At 38.4% G+C, this 22,525-nt stretch overlaps 1 protein-coding gene across 1 annotated transcript in view; it reads right to left on the bottom strand.

The window, feature by feature from the left end:
- Positions 1-306: 306 nt before the first annotated feature.
- NDFIP1 (Nedd4 family interacting protein 1) overlaps positions 307-22,525 on the bottom strand; it is a 62,272-nt gene continuing 40,053 nt past the window's right edge. The window contains exons 4-8 of the mRNA XM_006873258.1: positions 18,055-18,142; positions 16,866-16,990; positions 15,830-15,896; positions 11,684-11,789; positions 307-1,352 (exon numbers count right to left, since the gene is read on the bottom strand). Of these exons, the coding sequence (XP_006873320.1) occupies positions 11,686-11,789; positions 15,830-15,896; positions 16,866-16,990; positions 18,055-18,142 (384 nt within the window). The 3' untranslated portion in view covers positions 307-1,352; positions 11,684-11,685. The remainder of the gene's footprint in view (positions 1,353-11,683; positions 11,790-15,829; positions 15,897-16,865; positions 16,991-18,054; positions 18,143-22,525) is intronic.

Genomic DNA, 22,525 nt, shown 5'->3' with positions numbered 1-22,525 from the left:
TTCCGCCACCATGTATAAAAATTGAAGCATAGTGGGAAATTCCAAAATAATTACAGCTGTCTACAACTCCTTCCTGTGAGATCATTTATTATATACCACAGAACCAATTTTCATCCACATTTCTAGGAGTTCATTGGTATTATACAAAGGAAGGTGGCATCTTCTGCTAGAAATGAAAAATATAAAATAAAATTGGCCTAAAACCAACTTTTATATTTACTGGTTCTGTAAGATTAAAAAAAAAAAATCCATTTTAAGTAATCAACAAATGCAAACCAAGAAATGAAACTAATCTACAGCAAAAAATTGCTACACAAGAGACATTTATTATTATTCTGTTGTATTTACAGTTTTAACATAGCAAACCAAGGTGAATTACCACTTGGCAGAAAGCACATCATTCTATATTTATAATGCATCAAAGTTTCTGCTAACACATTATAAAAGCAAGTAGTACAGACTGTTAGGGATCGTCTTAAAAATCACAAGTCAATTCTTTCTTTGCTGCTAGTACCTAATCTTTCCCCCTCTCCCAACCCCTAGCCTAATCATGAGATAAAAAGAAAATAAGGGGTAGGGACTCTATTCACACAGAAAGTATTGAGAATTACATTTCAGTCATTAATTTGCATGTGTCCCCGTCGTTTTTATTTTATATAGTGACACACCTTTGGAATCCCTTAGATACACACCACAAAACAATTAGGCACAGCAAAATTTAGAATACAGACTAAAAAAAATTGAACACTTATTATTTACCAATTGAGAACATTGTTTTGACTACACCTTAAATGTATTTTGCACTATGATTTTGCTTCAGTGTTCACACAGTACAACTAAATAAATTTCTAGATCAATTTTAACAGCAAATATGTATTATGTGCATTAGAAATGCAGTCATAACAAAAGTTTTAACTTTTGAGAAAATCCCTTTAAAATGACCAGCATTATACATATCTTACACTAAAATATTTAATTCCAAATTCATTTTGAGATGGAGAAAGAATAAAGCAAGACTGCCCCCTACTGACTATAGGGACGTGGCTCATGCGATTTAAAATTACTACAAACAATATATAAGGCATTATTAATACGTCACAGACTTGATTGCGAGAGCTCTTCAAACATTAACCACTAATGATTCAATGATTACAGAATTCTGCATTAACTATTAAAATTTTACATCTAGGAACAAAAAGAGAAAAATGATCTTCTTCAACAGTACTTTATTTATTATTGTAAAGCAGGTGATTACTCCTCTGTGTTCTGTATCTTGATTCACTTCCTGCAGGTGTTCTCTTGCTTCTTGAGAGAGAATTCATAAACGCAGGAAGGCCTTTGCCAGAAAACATCTGCCAGAGAAGGATATTGAATATTGAAACTAGAGTTAGCTTGCTATTTTGGCTGAGAGAAGGATGTTGTCACAAAGGAAAGCAGGATGTTTGGAGCGACAAGAAGTACATTTTATATAGTTTTAAGATTACTATCCACTGACATCACAGGTATTCAATGAACACGAATCTTTCAGTCCTTAAGGTTATCAAGGTCTCCCAAACTATGGAGAATATAAATGATTCTTCTCAATACTCCTGAAGTCAGAGGTCCTCCTCTCTCCAAAGGGCTGAACAAAAGGACAGGGAGAAGCAGCACTTCTTCATGCTGCATGTAGACACTAACCCAGGAGAATGCACACATGTACATTCAACTTTCTTAAGACACCCGAAGTTACGGCTTACTCTGACAATTCTGCCAGATCTTTCACAATCAAGACTTCCTAAAAGGATGCCAAATGATGACATTCTGTACTGAAACAGGGCATGACATATTCACAGGTACCACAGAAAGTTTTTCTTTTCTTTTCTTTTTAAGGAGCACTGTACCTTTTGAGTCTATATTGCTGGAAAATACCAGATCTATATAACCCCAAGCTAATTTTAAGAAAGAAAAAGAACTAAAGGCTCTCAAAATCATGCCCTTATGCATTGTAGGATACTGGACTGCTAACCAAAAGGTCAGTGCTTCAATCCCACCAGGCTGCTCTTTGGAAACCCTAATCGGGGTCTGAGTCGGAACCAACTCGACAGCACTAACAACAGCATCTTGCTATATGCAATTTTTATCCAATACTTGGGTGCACTTCTGTACAGGCATAATAAATTATTTTTGGTTCTCATGGAAACAACATGCGAAAGATGTAAGTAACTCCCTATACGAATGCTAAACGAAGGAAGAGCAAGAGATAGATTAACTAGTTAACAAATATGTACCGAGAAACTGCTTTGTAGTACCTGGTACCCACTGAGGCTTGGTAAGTCCTTAACTTACTTTTGCTTCTCTTCAAATTACTCTGAGAGGCACAGGAAACCTTTTTTAAAATATATTATTTCTTGACTATACTACTGTATAAACTTTTAAAAGGTTTCCAAAATGCATAGAAGCTACAACACTGGGGGAAAGACACATCTTTTAAATTGTCAACATTCTCCCCAACTCCAAACTCAGTTTTGTTCTGATTTGAAGCAAACATGGATAACTTTTCTTTATATTGAGAGACTGAAAGACTGCAGAATTAACAGCGACATCAGAAACCCAAGAAAATACAGAACTCTAGAAGTTAAGCAGAAGCAAAAAGAAAACTGGTTTACTGATGTCAAATGAAGGTTTTTGCAATGAGGTCAGATTCATTACAGACTTGGGTAATTCAGCTTTTATCAGTTTCCATTAATTGATAAAATAATGACTACTAGGTTAAAACATGAATTTATAAGGAGATACAATGTACTCCGGGGTCCTAGTGTGGTTCTGTAGGATAAGCACTGGACCACAAAGTCGGTTTGAACCACAAGGTCGGCGGTTCAAGATCCTCTGAAACCCTATATGGGGTTGCTATAGGTTGGAACAGACTTGACGGCACTTAATAACAACAGGTTATACCAATGGGTGATCGTCTCAATCACCATGCAAACACCAAATGAAAACAGATTGCTGGAGAGACTTTGCTTGTTGCCTAAGAGCTACAGGTCCTTTCAGATCGACTTGACCCACAGTGTTGCAGAAACAATGATGGCACATGCAATGGAGGGGGAACAGGTATTCAAACTGGACACAGCAGATCAGATTGCTGTGAAGACACCCCAAGAGCTGGCTTCATGGATGTGATGTGAATATTGAAGCAAAAATTCCACTGAAGACCTTTCTGAGGTTTTACTACTTTAGTATATTGTTGTTTATTGCTGTCAAGTTGGTTCCAACTCATAGCAACCCAGTACTACAACTTTAATATAACACATAGCAATAAATCAAACTTTAACTGAAGATGAATCTTCTTTGATAAAACAAGATCTGATTAGGACAGAGAAGAAAGATGGCTGATAAAAATGGAGAGATGTAAACATTTGTCGTCACACGGGGAAAAAAAAAGGTAAATTACTTGATGCCTAATAGGTAAATATAACTCAAGGAGCATATTGGCTCTATAGAATAAGCACTGGACTGCAAACCATAACGTCAGCAGTTCAAGTCCATCAGCCATGACACAGGCGAAAGATGAAGCTTCCTGCTCTGCTCCCGTAAAGATGTACAGCTTTGGAAACCCTATAGAGGGTTGCTATGAGTCAGAACAGACTCAATGACAACTCACTAGGTCAGAGTAATCACTTTCTAGTTACAGAGGTTCCTGATTCACTAATACCAACACTTAAAAACTTCTATTTCAGATGTGATTTAAATAATACATTTGAAAACATATTATGTTTCACATGTGTAAGTACTTTTGGAAGCATCAAAGAAATTGGGATGTTGCATTAAGAAAAAGTATGGACATGTTTTTAATCATTTCTGATTAAAGTGGTGTCTAAAGGGATCTGGAGTCCTGGTGTGGTGCTGTGGGTAAATGCGCCAGACCGAAAAGCTGTTTGAACTGCAGTGTTGGTGGTTCAAGCTCACCAGCTGCTCCTGGGAAACCCTATACAGGGTAGCTAAGAGTTGGAACCAACTCGACAGCACTTAATGACAACAAAAGGTATCTGTTTCTTTTTAAATTGTGCATAGCAATAGTCCCATTTTCTCAGCTTTCTTTACTGTCCACTGTATCTGCCTCTACTAGTAATTCCTTCTGGCTTTTTGTTGTGGGCTAGGAAACAAGAGTATGGTGCTTATTAAGACAGGATCTTTTAAAAAGGGTACCTGGGCTCTGAAAGAGCACCTGGGAGCAGCCACTGTGATTGCAGTCCATGAGCTTTTATAACATATGCTTTGGCTAATTAGAAAGAAGTCTTTTGAGGTAATTTTGTTCTATGTTTTAATAGATGGCAACAAAAGGTCACTTTTAGTGTAAGTATTGGGAGTTACTTACAGTTTTTCCCAAGTTGTTTCCATGAGAACCAAAAATAATTTATTATGCCAGTATAGAAGTGCCTCAAAGTACTGGATGAAAACTGCATATAGCAAAACACAGAAGCGACATTTTGAGAGCCCTTTTTTTCAGTCATACTTGTTTCCTTTCTTAAAATTAGTTTGGGGCTATATAGCATTAGGAGTAAATGGAGGATATGAAATGTGTAGCTAATTGCATCCATGAAGAATTTTTGCCATGAAACCAGAACAGAATGCTTCCTAGCTACCATTACTGAACATTTAAATCAAAGATTCTATAAATGAATTTTGATCAAAAGGGGAGAAATGCAGAACAGAAGTTAATATTCCCATGGAACAGAGTTTTTCTGTAGTCAAGGAGGATGAATAAACCCCTGTAACTACTGCCCTAAGATAACCTTTAAAACTTGAATAGCCCTTAGTGACCCTTCAGGTCTGGAAATAAACTCACCCTCATGGCTCAATTTTCAGCCAAACAATATTCAGGTCTTTAAGAGGAGCAATGACACTTGTGAGGTATACACAGTTTAGAATAACCGACCATTTGAGATCACAAGAGCAGCATTTACCCAAGAACAAAGTTCAGAAGGGTTAGAAAAGGAGGAGGAATGGAAACAGGACACACAGGGAGTAATGATGGGATAAGTGATATTACATTGTGGGGATTGAAGTCAATGAGACAAAACAAAATGTGTGTAAATTATTGAATGGAAAACTGAATAGCTCTGTTAATTCTTTACCTAATTTACAATTTAAATTAATTTAAAAAGGACTTCCAGCAAGATGGTGGACTAGGCAGACATACTATATGGACCCTTTACAACAAAGATATGAGAAACAAAATAAAACAGACACAGATGAAAATTCTGGCACTCTGATCTTCAGAAGGAAGGTTAGTGAAGCTGAGCAGGGACAACGAGAGAGGGAGACTGCCAAGTGAATGGCTGGCCAGGTACAGCTCTACCATCTTGTGAGCAGCTTTGGCAGTGGAAGAAGGCCTGGTAGACCAGATTCTCCTCACATTCCCCTGGTGACCAGAAGTGTGGCCAGACCCCAACCTCATCACCCCCAGCAGAGAACCTGCTCTCCGATAGTTCAGAGCCACGTGGTTGGGAGCCATGCCAGTGTGCGGTGGGGGCTAGCTGAACCGCTTTGGTGTCTAAATTCAGATAGGCTCAGCTCCAGACCTACAATTTCTGCAAGCCACCACACCAGCATTTGACCAGCCATGCTGCTCCCAGCTTCCTGTGGACCTAAAAGACACTGAAACCAGCTCCATTAATGGCCCCCACAAACTACTTCCTGATTAAGTACTTTGAACATAGATAATACAGAGGCCAATAGGAACTCCATCTAGGGCCAGGAACTCTGCGGTCACATCCCTCATGCCACACCTCTTGAGCTCCTTGAATTACAGAAGTACCCCCAGAGAGTTCTCCTCTCTGGGTCCAACAATTGCACTGCTTTCACAAATACGACAAACCCACAAGTCCCAGAGCCAACAGACAATTTTAGCTCACATGAAGAAACAAGAGAGAATGGATCAAACAAATGACCAAGATGCAAAGACAGAAACCATTTTGGAGAAAGAAAAGGTAATGGATCTAACTGAAAAAGAATTAAAAATAGTAATAATTAGGTGTAATGGTTAGGGTTGTGTGTCAACTTGACTAGGTCAGGATTTCCAGAAGTTTGGCAGTTAGGATGTGCTTATTCCCATGGTGATGAAACCTAATGAAGGCACAGTTAACTCTGTGATGATTGGCTATGAGCAGTCAATCAATTAAAGGGTAGTGTGGCCTGCTCCCAATACAATGGACATGCAGAAAGGACTCTCTCTCTTCTGCTGGGTACCTGGGACTCTGTAATTGTGAGCTCTTTCCTTGACAATAAACTTCTTTCGCCAAGTATATACATATATATGTTCCACTGGCTTTGCTTATCTAGAAAATCTGGCCTAAGCCATTTAGTTCCTTCAAAGAATTATTAGAAGGAAGGACAATACAATAAAACCCTTTATAAGAATTCAGAAAAACACTATAAGACCAAACAGGCCCAATAAGTGCAAATTATGAAACAATACAAAACCTGCAATTAGAAATCCAAAAGATTAATAACTAAGATCTCAGAAATGGACAATATATTGAAAGAGCAAGAGTATATGTGAAGCAATCAAGCTGGAATTAGTGAGCTTGAGGATAAATCTCTCAATACTAGTATGCTACAAGAGCAATCAGAAAAGAGAATGAAAAAATCTGAAGAAAGCTAAAGAGTTACATGCGACACCATGAAGAGAAACAACTTACAGGTGACCAGAATTCTAGAACAGGATGATGCAAGCACAGAGAAAATTGTCAGAGCATTGTTGAAAGAAAACTTGCCTAACATCATGAAAGATGAGAAGATAAGCATACAAGCAGCAGAAGGAACCTAAACAGATCCCCAAAGAAGATCACCAAGACATAGCATATTCAAACTTTCCAAAATCAAGGAAAGAATACTAAGAGCAGTTCGGGCAAAACAAAAAGTTACATACAAAGGAGAAACCATGCAGGCTAGAAGGCAGTCAGGTGACATATACAAAACTCGGTGGGGGGTGGGGGTGGTGGGGGTGGTGGAAAGACTGCCAAGCAAGAATCATATATCCAGCAAATCTGTCCCTCAAATACAACAGCAAAATGAGGGCATTTCCTGATAAACGGAAATTAAAGGAATTTGTAATGGCCAGACTTAACTTTTCAAAAAATACTAAAGGGTGATCTTTGCACTGAGAACCAACAGCAGCAGACAACCACCTGAGATTACCATTCATGATAACACAACCCAGAACTCAATCAGGTATTTAAAATAAAACAAACCTACAAGAATGAAAATAGGGAACCAGAGATATCCATGTATAATGAAGTCAATTACAAAGCAAAAAGAGGGAATAGTGTAGATGTAGAACTTCCAAATGGTACGGAAGTCAAGTAGATTTCAAGATAAAACAGACTGTTTTAAGCAGGGCAAAAATTAATAAATTACAGGGTAATCTCAAAGAAACATAATGCAACTGCATATCAAAATAAGAAAAATCAGAAATACCTAAACATTAACACAACAGAAAAAAAAGAAAACCCATAAACAAAATGAACTCAGCACAAAAAATTTGGGGGAACAAAGAATCCAGTAGCACCGCAAGAAAACACACAGAAAAATGACAATTAATTCACACCTATGGTTAATTCTGGTAGCGTACTGGTTACGAATTGGGCTGCTAATCTCACAGTCAGAGGTTCGAAACAACCAGCTGTTCTGTGGGAGAAAGATAAGCCGTTCTGCTCCCATAAAGATTTACAGCCTCAGAAACCCTGTACAGGGTCGCTATGAGTTGGAACCGACTCCACGGCACATAATAACAACAACAATTTATAATTATACTGATATGTACCTGGATTAAATGTACCAGCCAAGAGACATAAAGAGCAGAATGGATAAGAAAATAGGATCCTTCAATATGTTAAGTGAAATTAGTCAATCACAAAAGGACAAATATTCTATGAGACCAAAGTTGCAAAAAGGTTTTCTTAATAAAAGAAACAATCTATGATGGTTACGGGGGTAATGTGGCAGTCGAAAGGGAAGGGAAAATTTTTCACAGGCTAGTGAGTCATTAACACATGTTAACATGGGTGACAGGGTAGGCAATATAGAACACAAAGGAGGTTAGCAGAGGAAAAATGAAGGTACTGGGAGACACAGGGAGGAAGGCAATAATTAAAGTGAATAGAAGTAAATACTGTTAACTGTTGGTAGATGGAGGGGATTGTAAACATTATAATGAAGCAAAATACGTGATTCCTTGGCTGTAGAGCTGATGATTTGCTCTGTAGACCTTTGCTGAATTCACACTAAAAAGTTTAAAGGAACAAAAATAAATAAGCCTTCAACCATGTTCCATAGCCTCCCGATGACCTGGAGATGAGAGAGAGAAGAGGAAGGGCTGGTTGGTCCAAAGTGTGGTGAGACCAGGAGTTAACCAATGGGAGAAGAACAACTCAGGAGGGTGAGAATGAAAAGAGTGCAATCAAAGTCACTGTAGAAACAGCTGAATTGTTTTACAATTCAGGTAAGTAAAAAAGCAAGCTGCAAAATCATGTTGTTATATGCTGTTGAGTCAGTTCTGAGCCATAGGGATCCTGTATAAGGTTTCTAAGGAGAGACTACTGGGTTTGAACTGCCGACATTGTGGTTAAACAATCCAGTGCTTATTCTACAGCCTGTCACACTAAGACTCCTACAAAACCATAGAATTCTTTACCAAACAAATAGCAAAATGTGGAGCTATTGTTTCTTAACATATCCTCCATCTAAGTCAATACACTTCTGAAGGCAGAGTTTCCTTCCCCAGCAGCTCCAAGGAAGAAAGAGGTGGCCTTTTGCAGCCTCAGACACCCTAGAAGTTACTATGAGTCAGAACCAAGACGATAGAACACATAACAACACTTCAAAGAATTCTACACTCTTCAATTTATATAATGTCAAAATGGCAGTTTGGGCAGCTTCAGGGGACTCAAATTGTGTTCCCTTTGAATGTTGACTTTGGGGAACAAAAAGAAGTGAGGGCTGTAGGCGAGATGAGGTAAGGTCTCTCAATGAAATTCTCATAGGACAGCCTTTGCTACACTCGAAGAATGAGCATGTACACTATTATGATGGAAGAGAATTCCTTGGTACAACTCTTCTAGCAAAACATTGTAAAACAGTTTACAATGTCTTCATAGTGACTGTGTCTTGTGTCCTTTGAGAAAGTCTATCAAGATGACCCCTTTGAGATCCCCCACAACAGTCATTGTAATCTTCTGAGTTGACCTCACTGTTTTGCACTTAACCAGCCCATCAGACCCTCTAGGAAGCCACTGTTTGATTGCACCTTTTTCTTTCCTTAAGTAACCTAACAAGACTAAGACAAATGTATTACTGAGAGAACTTGTCTGCAACCACACACTGATCACAGAGACATGTTAAACGTGTTTTGTTTAGAACAAACCCATGTATATATGAACCGGAATCCTCGTAGCAACACTTTTTGACTTATCCTCATATGTTATGCTTTCTATATGCTCAACAACAAAATAATTAAAGTCACAGTGATCAAAATGTTCTTTCAAATAAATACTTGCTCAAAGAAATGAACTTCAACCAACATAAGCCTGTGTTCTTTGTATGCTTTAATTTTTTAAAGAAATGCTAGTGAATAAACAAGGGGCTTCAAAAAGTTTGTGGAAAATTCCATTTTTCCATGAACTTTCTGAACCCCCCACAAACTCTTATCATGCATGTTCTCAGTTTTCCTATCACTATAACCACCTCAAGGAGCTCTGGTAGCGTAGTGGTTACGAATCGGGCTGCGAACCGCAAGGTCAGCAGTTCGAAACTACTAGCTGTTCTGTGGGAGAAAGATGAGGCTTTCTGCTTCCGTAAAGATTTACAGCCTCGGAAACCCTGTACAGGGTCGCTATGGGTCGGAACCGACTCCATAGCACACAACAACATAACCACCTTTGTTACTGCTTAATGCTATTAAGTATACTGCTTAATAGTATCTGGTACATAAAAAAAACTAGTGACTGCTACTATTATTATACTGTACTTGGGAAAAAAATTTTTTTTTTTTTCCATCTTCCCCACCTCATCTGATTTCCACTAGTTGAAATTCTACCTATTGTTAAAGGTCTGTGTCATCTACTACACTCTTTACAAAGCCTCGCCTGAGGCCTTCAATGGGACTGGCCTCTAGGTGGTGCTGGAGTGCCACAATCCACCCACCCCGACCAACTTCCAAGGGGCAAGGAGTACAGTCTAAGACCTATTAGATCTCAGTATCAGAGAGGTCTCTCTGATGTACTCTTTTTTTCATTTTTATTTTTTCCCTCTAGAGTACTTTTTCTCAGTTTTCCTATCGCTGCCTTTATGTGGATGGAATCAGCCTCAAGTAAAAACCGTGTGTGAAACAAAAAAGCCTTGGCAGAGTTTAGTCTTCTTGTTCTAGGCAGAGGAAAGGCCTGTTCTCTTCTTCCTCCCCAGCAAAGCAGTAGCATCAAAAAGGCAACAAGGGAAGTCGCTCTGGCAAATGTTAAGAGATGGGATGGGAGCCTCTTAACATTTGTAAATAATTGTAAATAACTTGTAAATAACCTAGGCAAAAGGAATTGCTCTGGGGCTAGCCTCTTGTGCCATTGAGCTGATTTTGACTCACAGCAACCCTATATAGTGTTTCCAAGAAGCACCTTGTGGCTCACAGTCCAGTGCCGATCTTACAGCGCCATACCAGGAGTCCCCTACAAAACTATATGGAGTCCTGGCATAGCACTGTAGGATCAGCACTGGACGGTTAACCATGAGGTTAGTGGTTCAAATGACTTGATAGTATATAACAACAGCATTATATACAGCAAGAGTGATTTGGCCTGAAGGATTCCTTCTGAATACTATCTTCTGGAACTGACGTAAACAGCGAGAAGCAGTTTCAAGATATGGGATTCAAAATTTAGGACCCCCAAGTCCCAGCTGAGTATCTTGACTCTCTGATGATACTAAGATCCCTGCTTCTTCTGTACTGTCAGAACAGGCAGAAAATTGACCTAAAGTTTTCTCCTAAGATAGTTTTTCTAACTTAGCTTTATCAACACTTTTTTTGTAGAGAGAAACATCCCTTACTAAACCTGAAATTGCTGAGAGGCAGGAGCAATACCTTCCTTACCTTTTATATCCCTTTACCACAAATCCTTACTCTTAATGTTGTTGTTTAGTGCCATCAAGTTGGTTCTAACTCATAGCAACCCTAAATAGGGTTTCCAAGGCTGTCCATCTTTGCCTGCAGTTGCAGAAAGTCTCACCTTGCATTCACAGAGTGGCTGGTGGGCTCAAACCACTGACCTTGTGCTTCTAGTCCAGTGCCTATGATCCACAGCTCACTGTGCTCCATTATTCTTAAAAGGTGCCCAATAATGCTTTGAGTAGAATTAAAAGCTAGCTTGAAAAAAGAGTAGCAATGGAAGGCTCAGTCTGAATATTTGTTCAAGAACCAAGGAACAAAGCATGTGCCTCAAAGTTTGATGGGGGGTAAAAAAGAGCTTCATCAAGCTGCATGCTGTCCCTGCAAGGTCTTAAAACATACTTGAGACCTAAGAAGCTAAATCATTGTAAGCAATCTGTCTACATTAAAACACTAAAAGTTGTTCTAGATTTTGTTCTAAGTGAATGGAAACATGAAACATACTAGAATTAGAATAAGGTTTTTTGTTTTGTTTTTCTTTTTCTTTAATACCTTTAATAAATAAAGAGAACTCTGGTCCTGGGGAGATTTGAAAACGTTTCTGGCATCTTCCGAACTTTTGCATAATTGATGAATCCTCTGAGAAACAGGAGAAAGCCTAATTTGAAGAAATAAATAGAAAAGTCAAGAATAAATTTAGAATTTCCATCTAAAGTCCTCTCCCAAGAAATATCCCTCTGGATCGCAATACTTAAAAGCTATCAATTCTGTTAAAAGCTATCAAAATATAAACAATTGTTCCAATTGTCAAAGGATTGTCCATTAAAAATTTCCCCTTTCCTCAATGAGAAAACATACTCATAAAAGTCAAGTAAGAGTCTCTTTTGCACATTCAGAATCTAATGGGTGTAAATGGAAATAAAAAGCAACATGAGGGACAAACATTCACATTTGGACAGCACATTAAGAAACCTATCAAAATTTACCATGTGACTTCTAGCAAACAGTATACCAAGAAAATTAACTGATAAAGCAGAGAGTGATAGCTCTTTTTCTCAAGTGGAAATTTTGTTTACCCTTTCTTAGAGGATTCTTCCTTACACCTTCCTTTATTATTATTATTGCTAAATGCCTGCAGTTCAGAATATGGTCCACTAGATGTCAGGATTCCTTTAACTATTGTAGTAATTTTCATTCACGAATTGGCTTTCTTTATGTTACTTTGTCATTTATTTCTTAATTACCTGATAGTGAAGTAATAAGAATGACTATACCAGAATCAAAGAGCTCTGATGGCAAAATGGTTAAGCACTCGGCTGCTAACAGAAAGTTGGAGGTTCAAATTCACCTAGCAGTCCCAGAAAAAAAAAAAAACCTGGTTGTTAACTCCTGTAAAGATTATTGTTAGCAGTGGAGTTGGTTCTGAGTTACGGCGACCCTGTATAGGGTGGTTTCTGAAGAGTGGCTGGTGAGGTTGAATTACCGACCTTGCAGTGCAGTGCATTAACCTGCAGGGTCATACCAGGACTCCCCTGTAAAAATTTCAGCTTAGAAAAATATTATGGAGCAGTTCTACGCTGTCATAGGGTCGCTATGTGTCAGAACCAACTCATATACATACACTGGTGTATTTTCAAAATGTACAAATTTATGTACTGGAATATCCACTACCCTTTGCCTTGGTTATGTTGTGCTGACCAACCCCATATTGTATACTGTCTTTCCCTTAACCAAAGTTAGCACATGTCTACTATCTAGTTAGTGACTTTCCCTCCCTGGTAACCATCCAAGAATGTTTCTTTCTGTGTGTAAACCTTTCTTGACTTTTACAATAGTGGTCTCATACAATATTTGTCTTTTGTGACTGACTTATGTACTCAGGACAGTGTCTTACAAGTTCATCCATGTTGTGAGATGCTTCACAGATTTACTGTAATTTTTTAATGGTGGGCAGTATTTCATTGTGTGTATGTTTGTTTATCTACTCGTCCACTGATGAGCATTTAAGTTGTTTCTACCTTTTTACTGTTTTAAATAATGCTGCAATGAATGGTTGTGCATATGTCTATTCCTGTCATGGCTCTTATTTCTCTAGGATATATACCTGTTGCTTTTAGGTGCCATCAAGTTGGTTCTGACAATAGCAACCCTATATACAACACAGTCAAACAATGCCCAAACCCGTGTCCTCCTCAAATCGTTCCTATATTTGATCCCATTATAGAAGCCATCTTGTGAGGGTCTTCCTCATTTTTGTTAACCCTCTACTTTACTAAGCACAATGAACTCCTCCAGCGACTGATCCCTCCTGATAACATGGCAAGTATGTGAGATGAAGCCTTGCCATCCTCACTTCTTTGTAACATTTAGATTGTACTACTTCCAAGACAGATTTGTTGTTTTGGCAGTCCATGGTATATTCTTCACCAACACCAAAGGCATTAATTCTTCTTTGGTCTTCCTTTTTCATTGCCCAGCTTTCAACTGAAAATATCATGGTTTGGGCCAGGTAGAAACTATTAATAAGTCTTCCTCCAATTCTGATGCCATGTTCTTCCTCATATAATCCAGCTTCTCAGATTATATGCTCAACATACAGAATGATTATCTCCCAGTGGGATTGCTGGCTGATCATATGGTATTTCTATTTCTACCCTTTTGAAGAAATGCTATATTGTTTCCCATAGTGATGGAAACATAAAAAGGAAATCCATTCTTTTTTTTTTAAAACTTCCCTAAGATGTCAACAGAGGCCTGGTGTGACACTGTGGGTTAATGAGTCAGACTGCAAAGTCATTTGAACTGCAAACTCACCAGCTGCTCCTTGGAAACTCTGTACAGGGTTGCTGTGGGTCAGAATTGACTTGATGGCACTTAACAACAATAAAGATGTCAACAATCAACCTAAAAATATGCTTGAAAGCTCCTTCTTTGGTTCATTTCAGGATAGGACTTTGACTTTAGGTTTGCAGGAAGGGTAGTGACCAGCATTTCTCTTAAAGGCACAGTTGAGAGAAAAAACAAGCAAAGGAACTTTTCCTAAATAATCCTATAGATTATTTTAGACACACTGGTGGCACAGGGGTTAAGTGCTTGGCTGCTAAAAAGTCAGTGGTTCAAACCCACTCCACAGTTTGCTTTTGTAAAGATTCTAATCTTCGGACGCCTATGAGACAGTTCTACTATGTCTATGGGGTTGCTGCTGCTGCTGATGGTGTGCTGTGGAGTCGGTTCCAACTCATAGCAACCCTATATAGGTTTCCCGAGGCTGTAAGTCTTTATCGGTACAGAAAGCCTCATCGTTTTCCCATGGAACAGCTGGTAGTTTTGAAGTGCTGACCTTGAGGTTAGCAGCCTGACTCGTAACCATGCTACCAGAGCTCTTTACAGAGTTGCTATAGGGTCATTGGAGTCCTGGTGTGCTGTGCGTTAATGCACTGGACTGCAAGGTCAGTTTGAACTTAAAGGTAGGCAGTTCAAGCTCACCAGCCGCTCCTTGGAAACCCTATACATGGCCGCTATGGGTCGAAACCAACTAAATGGTACTTACAACAACATAGGGTCAAAAGGTAGGCAGTTCAAGCTCACCAGCCACTCCTTGGAAACCCTATACATGGCCGCTATGGGTCGAAACCAACTAAATGGTACTTACAACAACATAGGGTCATTATGAGTCAAAACTAATAATGATAACACGTTTCATTTTGTGTTTTTTTAGTGAGGAGAATGTTTGGTCATTTCATTATTAAGCTTCTCAGTTATCAAAAGAGTGGAGGAAAATCATTATTTCTCATCACTTGAAATGCCAATAGTATAGTAGAGTAGGATGGGCAGAAGCAGAACAAATACTTTTTTCTAAGTAAAATTTGAAGTCAGTATTACATGGTTTGGTCAGCCTAGGTAAACAAGGCCCTAACCTATTAAATAATTAGGCATGGGTGCTGGACTGTGCCAGCCAGACTCATTAGTAGCCTTGCCATCAAGAATCATTGTTGTTGTTAAGTGCCTCAAGTTGGTTCTGACTTATAGCGACCATGTATAGTGTTTCCAAGGAGCAGCTGGTGAGTCTGAATTACCAACCTTGTGGGTCGCTGTTCAGTGCTTATCCTACAGCGCACAGGAGATAGAAGAAAGTAATTTCACAAAGACAGAGCAAGGCAATCACGGTATCTCAAATACTACAAGATGGCCCTAGTATTGTTTTGTAGAAAGGACAGCAATGGCGGTCTCTACTATTCTATTTTATACATCTTCTAAAAGAATAAAGAAGCCAACATTAAAAGAACTCACTTATAGAGTTCATTACTTTGCCTTAATGTCTCAGAAGAAAAGTGTTGAAAATAATTAACTTAGGGTTAAGTCTGAGCATACTTCAATGCAGTAACTCACAGTAATGGACTATAGTCATTTTATCACCATGCCCCACTGGTTACATGGGGGCGCAGCGACCTGACGTGTACATATGAATGGGTTAAGGAATATATGTCCCAATTAATGTATACGTTACTCTGGTGAGTAATGTACAACAACCTCATTTTTAAGATCTTGTTAAAGTATTCAAAGAGAGAAAGATTTTAAAAACTGTATTATTGCTACATTAATTTATTAACGTATAACAAACAAGATGAGAGATTACTAAAAGTAGTTTCACTTCTAAAATTTAATGTAATGTTTTCTAAATTAAAAACACTTACTTACCTAGCACCAAAAACACCCACCAGAGCCAGTACTGACCATCAAAATATCCAGGGAAATAGGTGGAAAACTGAAAAATAAAGTAAAACATTTTACAGTATCTTAAGAAACACATTTTAACTGAAGAGCCTGCAAAGTACAAGCCAATGTAACAATAACAGAAAGAAGTACTGCATATATTACATGAATTGATTTGAGTTCATTATATGGCACATGATGCTATTCTTGCCAACAGGAATTGATGAGGGCTTCTGAGGTGGTTCCTGGCTCCTCAACAGAAAAGGAAGAGAATAAACGACTCCCTTTTTTTGTTAAGCACTGTTGTGTCTCGATGTGACTGACACTTGAGATAGCTTTTGACCATGAAGGATACCAACATGTTCAGCGCAGGAAAAATAGAAATGTTAGGTGCTACTGATGGCATTACCAAATCACTGACTTAGCAGGCTCACCTTAAAATTTGTTATGGGAAATAACCAATTCTCCTCATTGTTTCCTAAGTCTTTCTGAGATTGGTTTTCTGTTTACTTACAACCAAAAGTATCCTGATAGATACAAGCTAATTTCAGTTCATACAAGTTAATTTCAGTTTAAAAAAAAAACAAAAAAAAACTATTTCAACAAAAGAATCTTTCTTTTGGAAGAAAAAAATTAGTAAATGTAGTTAAAACTTCTGTTTAAAAAACACACACACAAAGGCTAGTAACTAATTTTATCTCTGCTTTCCATTAGATGCTTTGGTATCTAACAGTTTCACAATTTGATAATTAAAATACAGTGTGCTGGCAAACAACCTGTAGGATACATACTCAAGGACAATCAATATTCACCAGATTTGTGTGCATAAATCAAACAATCCAATTGCAACTGATTTCAGTTTAAGTTCATCATGAAACCAGCAGAAACAAACTAATAATCATATTTTAAATGTTGAGATAACAACAACAAAAACTCCCCACACAAATGAAAACCCACATATTCAAAATCAATCTAAGTATCATCCTTCTGCAGACTCCATCTATTCAGTTGTACAACTTACCCTGACAATCAGGATCCACTTAATTAGAGAGAGACCAAATCCTGAGATGGCCCCATACCTTCCTGCAGCTGAAGTGGTCAGGCAAAAAGACAGGAAAAACCCAATCCAGTTAAAGAGGAATGCCACTGTCAAAACATAGAGGAAAAGGATATCAGACATGCCCTGTACCAAAGGAGTAAAAAAGCCCCTTCTACTGCTTTTGTTGAAATGGTTTTCCTATGATAAAAGACTCCGTCTTCCTCCAAAGCAAACAAGAAACATCCTCTCTGAGTAGCAGGTTTTACACTATTAAGTCTACTTCTAGGGATTCCTTCAAATATCCCTTAACATTCACAAACTGTATACTCATTCACCTTTACTGTGTTTACACTCCAATAAATAGATGCCTTGAGCATTAAGTCAGTGCCACAAGTAATCTGCTGATTCAGGTCATTCACCCTTCTGCTTCTATGAATTTTGACAGCTTCAAAACTACACCCCTAAAAGCAATGCATGTTCTTGGAAGAAACCATTTTATTGTTTTAACACAGTAAATAAAAGAAATGGTTGCTCATTTCTGAGTTAGTCACATGGAAAGATAAATACAAAATAATGTCAAGGAGAAAACTAGACCAACTTTGGTTATGTTAGAAAATAGATATTTGCAAAATAAAACTAACCAAAAGCATATAATTCTGCTTCCATGGGTCAGGTATGAGTAGGAGCAATACAGATCTGCAAGAAAAGGCTTAACTTTCCTTATAATTGCTTTCATTATACCTACCATAGATATTCCCAGAAATATAACGGAGCTTCAAAAAGTTTGTGGAAGAATGGAATTTTTCTATAAACTTTTTGAAGTTTCTTTGTAGAAGATGAAGAGAGAAGGTAGATAAGTAAGATAAAAAAATGTAGTCAGTTCTAAACATCCCAGAAAAAGACACCAAATGAAAATAATGTATTAACTTATTAGTTCTGGTATGATGGTGTAGGATAAGCACTGCACTGCTAACCACAAGGTTAGTAGTTCAAAGCCACGGGCCATTACTCAGAAACCATATACAGGTTCGCTATGAGTTGGAACTGACTCACCCGCACTTAACAACAACTACATACTAGCGCAACTAGTTATTTTAATTTTGTCAGATTCATCCAAAATTGAAAGCACTCTAGTCTATGGTAGATGGTTCTACTATGTGTATGTACTTACTGAAAAACGTTAGCATGAAAATCCCATCATTGCCTATCCTCAGCTGGTCAGCATCATCAAAATCATCCCGGCCCACAAAATCCTCATCCTAAACAAAAAGTAAAAAGAATAAGGAAAATTCATAACTCATTATTTCTAAGCAAAGTAAAGACATTAAGAAAAACAAAGAAATGGGAAGGAGGGATGGAGTCCCAGTGAGGAAATTTATTGCCTTGGCTAAATTCAAAACTATGAGCATTTATGGCTCAGTGTGCGCTCAACATTTCCTTTTACCTCATAAGTAGAAGATACAATGACAGATATATCTTTCTTCTATCCCCATAGTTTTCTAGATGAAAGGGATATTTCCTCTTAAAACCCCAAATTCTTTACAAAAGACTTTAAAAATGAAAGAATTCACAAAAGAACTATTCATTTTTTTTTCCTTTTTATATATACCTATACACACATGGATCAAAAGACAAGAAAAAAGAGAAAACTCACTTACACATTTGACTTAAATTCTAGAATACTAGTAATCCAAGGCCTATATTAAGAAGATAAAATTAACTAGCTCAAGTGCATTATGAGACTGACCTGGGGAAAGGACAGCATGAGCATACATGCAGAGTCTAGAGGGCTGCCCATGGCACAACTCCAGAAGCGTCCTATTGGCAGATGGGCCTCCAAGCTTACTGGCAGGTAGGATCTTTTCCATTCTCCCATCCTACGCTGATAACATAAATTCCAAGTCTAGGAAGAATACAATCCTGACTAACACTTGACATATGTATAGTCTACCTTTTTAAACTGTTGTAGATATGTACTGAGGCATTAACAAAATATACTGAATATGTACTAAGACACTGACAACACTTAGAAATACACATGAGACTGGCACAGAGCCCAATAAGTGTTCCTCAAATACATTTTATATATTTAAGTACCTTTTTTAAGGGACAATCAAAACTTGCCCTACACAGAAATAAAGACTGGGAAAAGCCATACCAAACTGTTAACAGTGGTTCCCCGGGGAGACGGAAGTAGGAAAACGGGAAGTGCCAGTTGCAGCTTTCAATCTTTAACATAACACACTTCCCTACATTGTTTGAAATGTTTATAAGGATTTTTTTTGTAGTTAATTAAACAAATTAAATACCTAATACTCTAACCTCATATAAGCAGAATAAATGAAACTTTGTCAAACCAAAACCAAATTCTGTTTCTTGCATAATTACTCAGAGATTTGCTCCCAAGACACTGAAGTAACTTCTTAATAATACTGCAAGTGTCTTCTGTTCTCCTTGCCCTCAGGATCTCTACCATATTAATTTCTCCTGAAACATGCTATCAGGTTAATGTTTCTCAAATACCACCTACTCTTAACAAAACTCATAAAAATTTTGAAGAACTGTTCTCATTTACGTTCTAAGTTCAAATACCTCAGCCTAGCATTCTAAAGCTTCTACAACCTAACGTTTTGGTCACATCTTCCTCTGTTTCTCTTCACACATCCTTTGCTGAAGCCAAACCAATGACCACATTCACAGAACTTGCTCTGCAGCTGACTGAATTCACTTCCCTTTTCTGGGTTTTTCCATGAAAACTTTCCTTTTCCATAATACCTTTATCCATTAAAACTACATCTGCCCCCAATCACCTACTAACAAAGTAACAAAGTCACAGTTCTTGAGGTTCACTTTTTTTTTTTAAAAAAAGAAGTGCAGTACTCCTGGGTGATATTCTTTTAATTTGTAAGTCAATATGTCATTTAGCTAAGAAGAGATCTCAAGGGATGATTTTGGTTCAATATTTAATGAGTATTTTCTCAGCATAACAGTCTCCATGAGTGTGTCAGTCTCAACTGGTCCAGTAATTCTGGGTTTTTTGTTTGTTTGTTTTACAGAATTTGAGGTTCGGCTCCACACTTTTCTCCCATTCTATCAGAATTCATCTATTGTGGCCCTGATCAGAATGGTCAGTGGTGGTCATAGGCACCATCTAGGTCTCTTGGTTTCATGGTAGATGAGGCTGTGTTTTGTGTATACTATTAATCCTACAGAATAGATTCTTCTTAACAGTCTCTGGTTTCCTTCTTTCTCTTTTCTTCCAGATTGAGTTGAAAACCAATAGTTGTATAGTAGCAACACTGCTTTATAAAGTTTTTTTTTTTTTTACCTACCCATTGAAAATACAGAGCACCTTGTATAAAAAGGTTCTAATTGGGCTGCAAACCGCAAGGTTAGCTGTTTGAAACTACCAGCTGCTCCGCAGGAGAAAGATGAGGCTTTCTACTCCCATAAAGATTTATAGCCTCGGAAACCCTGTACAGGGTAGCTATGAGTCGGAACCGACTCCACGGCACATAACAACAACAACAACAACAGCCACAAATAGCTAAAGCAGTGTTGAAAGACAAAAACAAAGTGGGAACACAATTTCTGATTTTAAAACATGCTATTCAGTCTGGTACTGGTATAACAAAAACCAATGAGAATTTAGAGTACAGAAATAAACGAAGTTATCTAAGGGTCAACTGATTTTTCACAAGGAACCTAAGTACACTCAATGGAGAAAGAAGAGCCTCTCTGGTGCAGGGAAAATGTAATTTCCACAGGCAGAAAAATGAAACCATATCCATGCTTCAGAGTATACACAAAACAAATTCAGGACCTAAATGTGCAAGCTGTTGTTGCTAAGTGCCGCTGAGTCAGTCCCAACTCATAGTGACCCTGCATAGGGTTTCTGAGGAGCAGCTGGTTTATCTGAACTGTCAACTTTATGATTCACAGTCCAGTGCCGATCCTATAGCGCCACACCAGGAGTCCAAAATGTGCAAACTAAAACCATAAAATTCTTAGAAGAAAAAGCAGGCCTAGATTTAACAATAGATTATCGAATATAGTAACAAAAGTACAAACAACAGGCAAAGGGGGGTGGAAGAACAAGGAAGATAGGAAAACCCTGAGGCAGCTTGCATGGATTAAATGGGACAAAGGTAAATAGTGATGTATGCTCAACTATGGGACAATATGGCTCTGTGATACAGGGATCAAGAAGAAGGGAAATAATTTTATGATGCTTGACTGACTTATGAATATTGGTTTCCCTTGCCTACTACTGTAAAACAGACACTTGAATAGGATAGAAAGGAATGTCGGAAAACATGCTTACAGAGAGCTTGTCTGCCCGTCTTCAGCTTATAACTGATTGGGATACCTAAAAGGGGTTCTAGAACTTGCCCAGTGAAATCGGCTTCTTGCAGAGCCTTTGCAGTTTATAGGACCTTCAGTGGAATTCTGAGCCCCACTCAGAACTTTCTGAGGGGGGACATTCTCACTAGAAAGGACAAGCAAACCAGCCTGAAACAGCTAGAGCAATAATAAAATACATCTTCAAAGAACGATCAACAGGAAAAATCCAAAATAAAAATGGTAGTATGACTGGCTACTACAAGAACAAGCAAGTTGTTCACCAGGGAGCCATCAAGGCAAGCAATCAAGTCCCTTCAAGACAAAACTCAAAACCCGCCCCCAAGATTGAAACTCAAATGGAACAAAAAGCAGGCATGTAAGCTTGCTGGCAACCATGTTGGTCTATTGGTGAGTGGAAGAGAGGGAAAGGCAGCAATGAAGAAGTGGGCTGAGTTCAACCACGCTCCATAGATTCCCGTTGACCTGAAGATGAGAAAAACAGGATGGGTCGGTTGGTCTGAAGTGTGGTGAGACCTGGGGATTCCTGAGCCCATGGACAAGGACATAACCACGGAGGGCTAGAGCTGAGAGTGAAGCATCCAGCTGATAATAAAGTGAGGGGGAGATGCACAAGAATACCCTAACTTGCAGATGGTACCCATTTGACGGAGTTTCGATGGCTTGATAATTAGAACTCAACTAGAGGAAGATAAAACAAATTTTTGACAAAGGACACAAGCGTAAATTGCCATCATTTGATGAACTTGACCTATACTTATGGATGTAGTAACTTAAAATATCAACTGAGAGGGAAGGAGTCTCCACATCAAGTATCAATGCTATCCCCTCTGTATACAGGATAGATAGGGACGGGCAACTTAGGTATCGGCTACAAAATGAGGGGGCGATAAAGGCACGAAGTGACTAGCTTACAAGTTATCAGGAGGGAGTTTAAGAGTGTACAGGGGAGGGTAGAGTCCCAACTGAAAAGTTTTCATCTTGTCTAGATGGGTCTAGTGAAAAGAGATGGGGATAAGATTCTTTGATTCAATAGTGAGTAATTGTTATCATGACTAATTGTGACTGTCACAACTGTAAAGGTAGAAGTTTTGTAACAAAAATAGGGAGTAGTTATCAGAAACAGAGGACCTTAGGACTATCAAGAAAGTGCACAAGCAGAGTGCGGGACCATATCCACAGAAGCAGTGACACTAGAGATAGAGACAGAGATGAGGACATGGAGAGAGGGAGCTGCTAAGGACTCTGGACTCATGGAAAGAGAGGGACTGGGTGCTGGC

The sequence above is a fragment of the Chrysochloris asiatica genome, unplaced genomic scaffold, assembly GCF_000296735.1.
Source record: "Chrysochloris asiatica unplaced genomic scaffold, ChrAsi1.0 scaffold00232, whole genome shotgun sequence".
NCBI classification, from domain to species: domain Eukaryota; kingdom Metazoa; phylum Chordata; class Mammalia; order Afrosoricida; family Chrysochloridae; genus Chrysochloris; species Chrysochloris asiatica.
The sequence above is the reverse complement of the archived record's forward strand: the minus strand, read 5'-3'. Positions and strand labels throughout refer to the sequence as shown.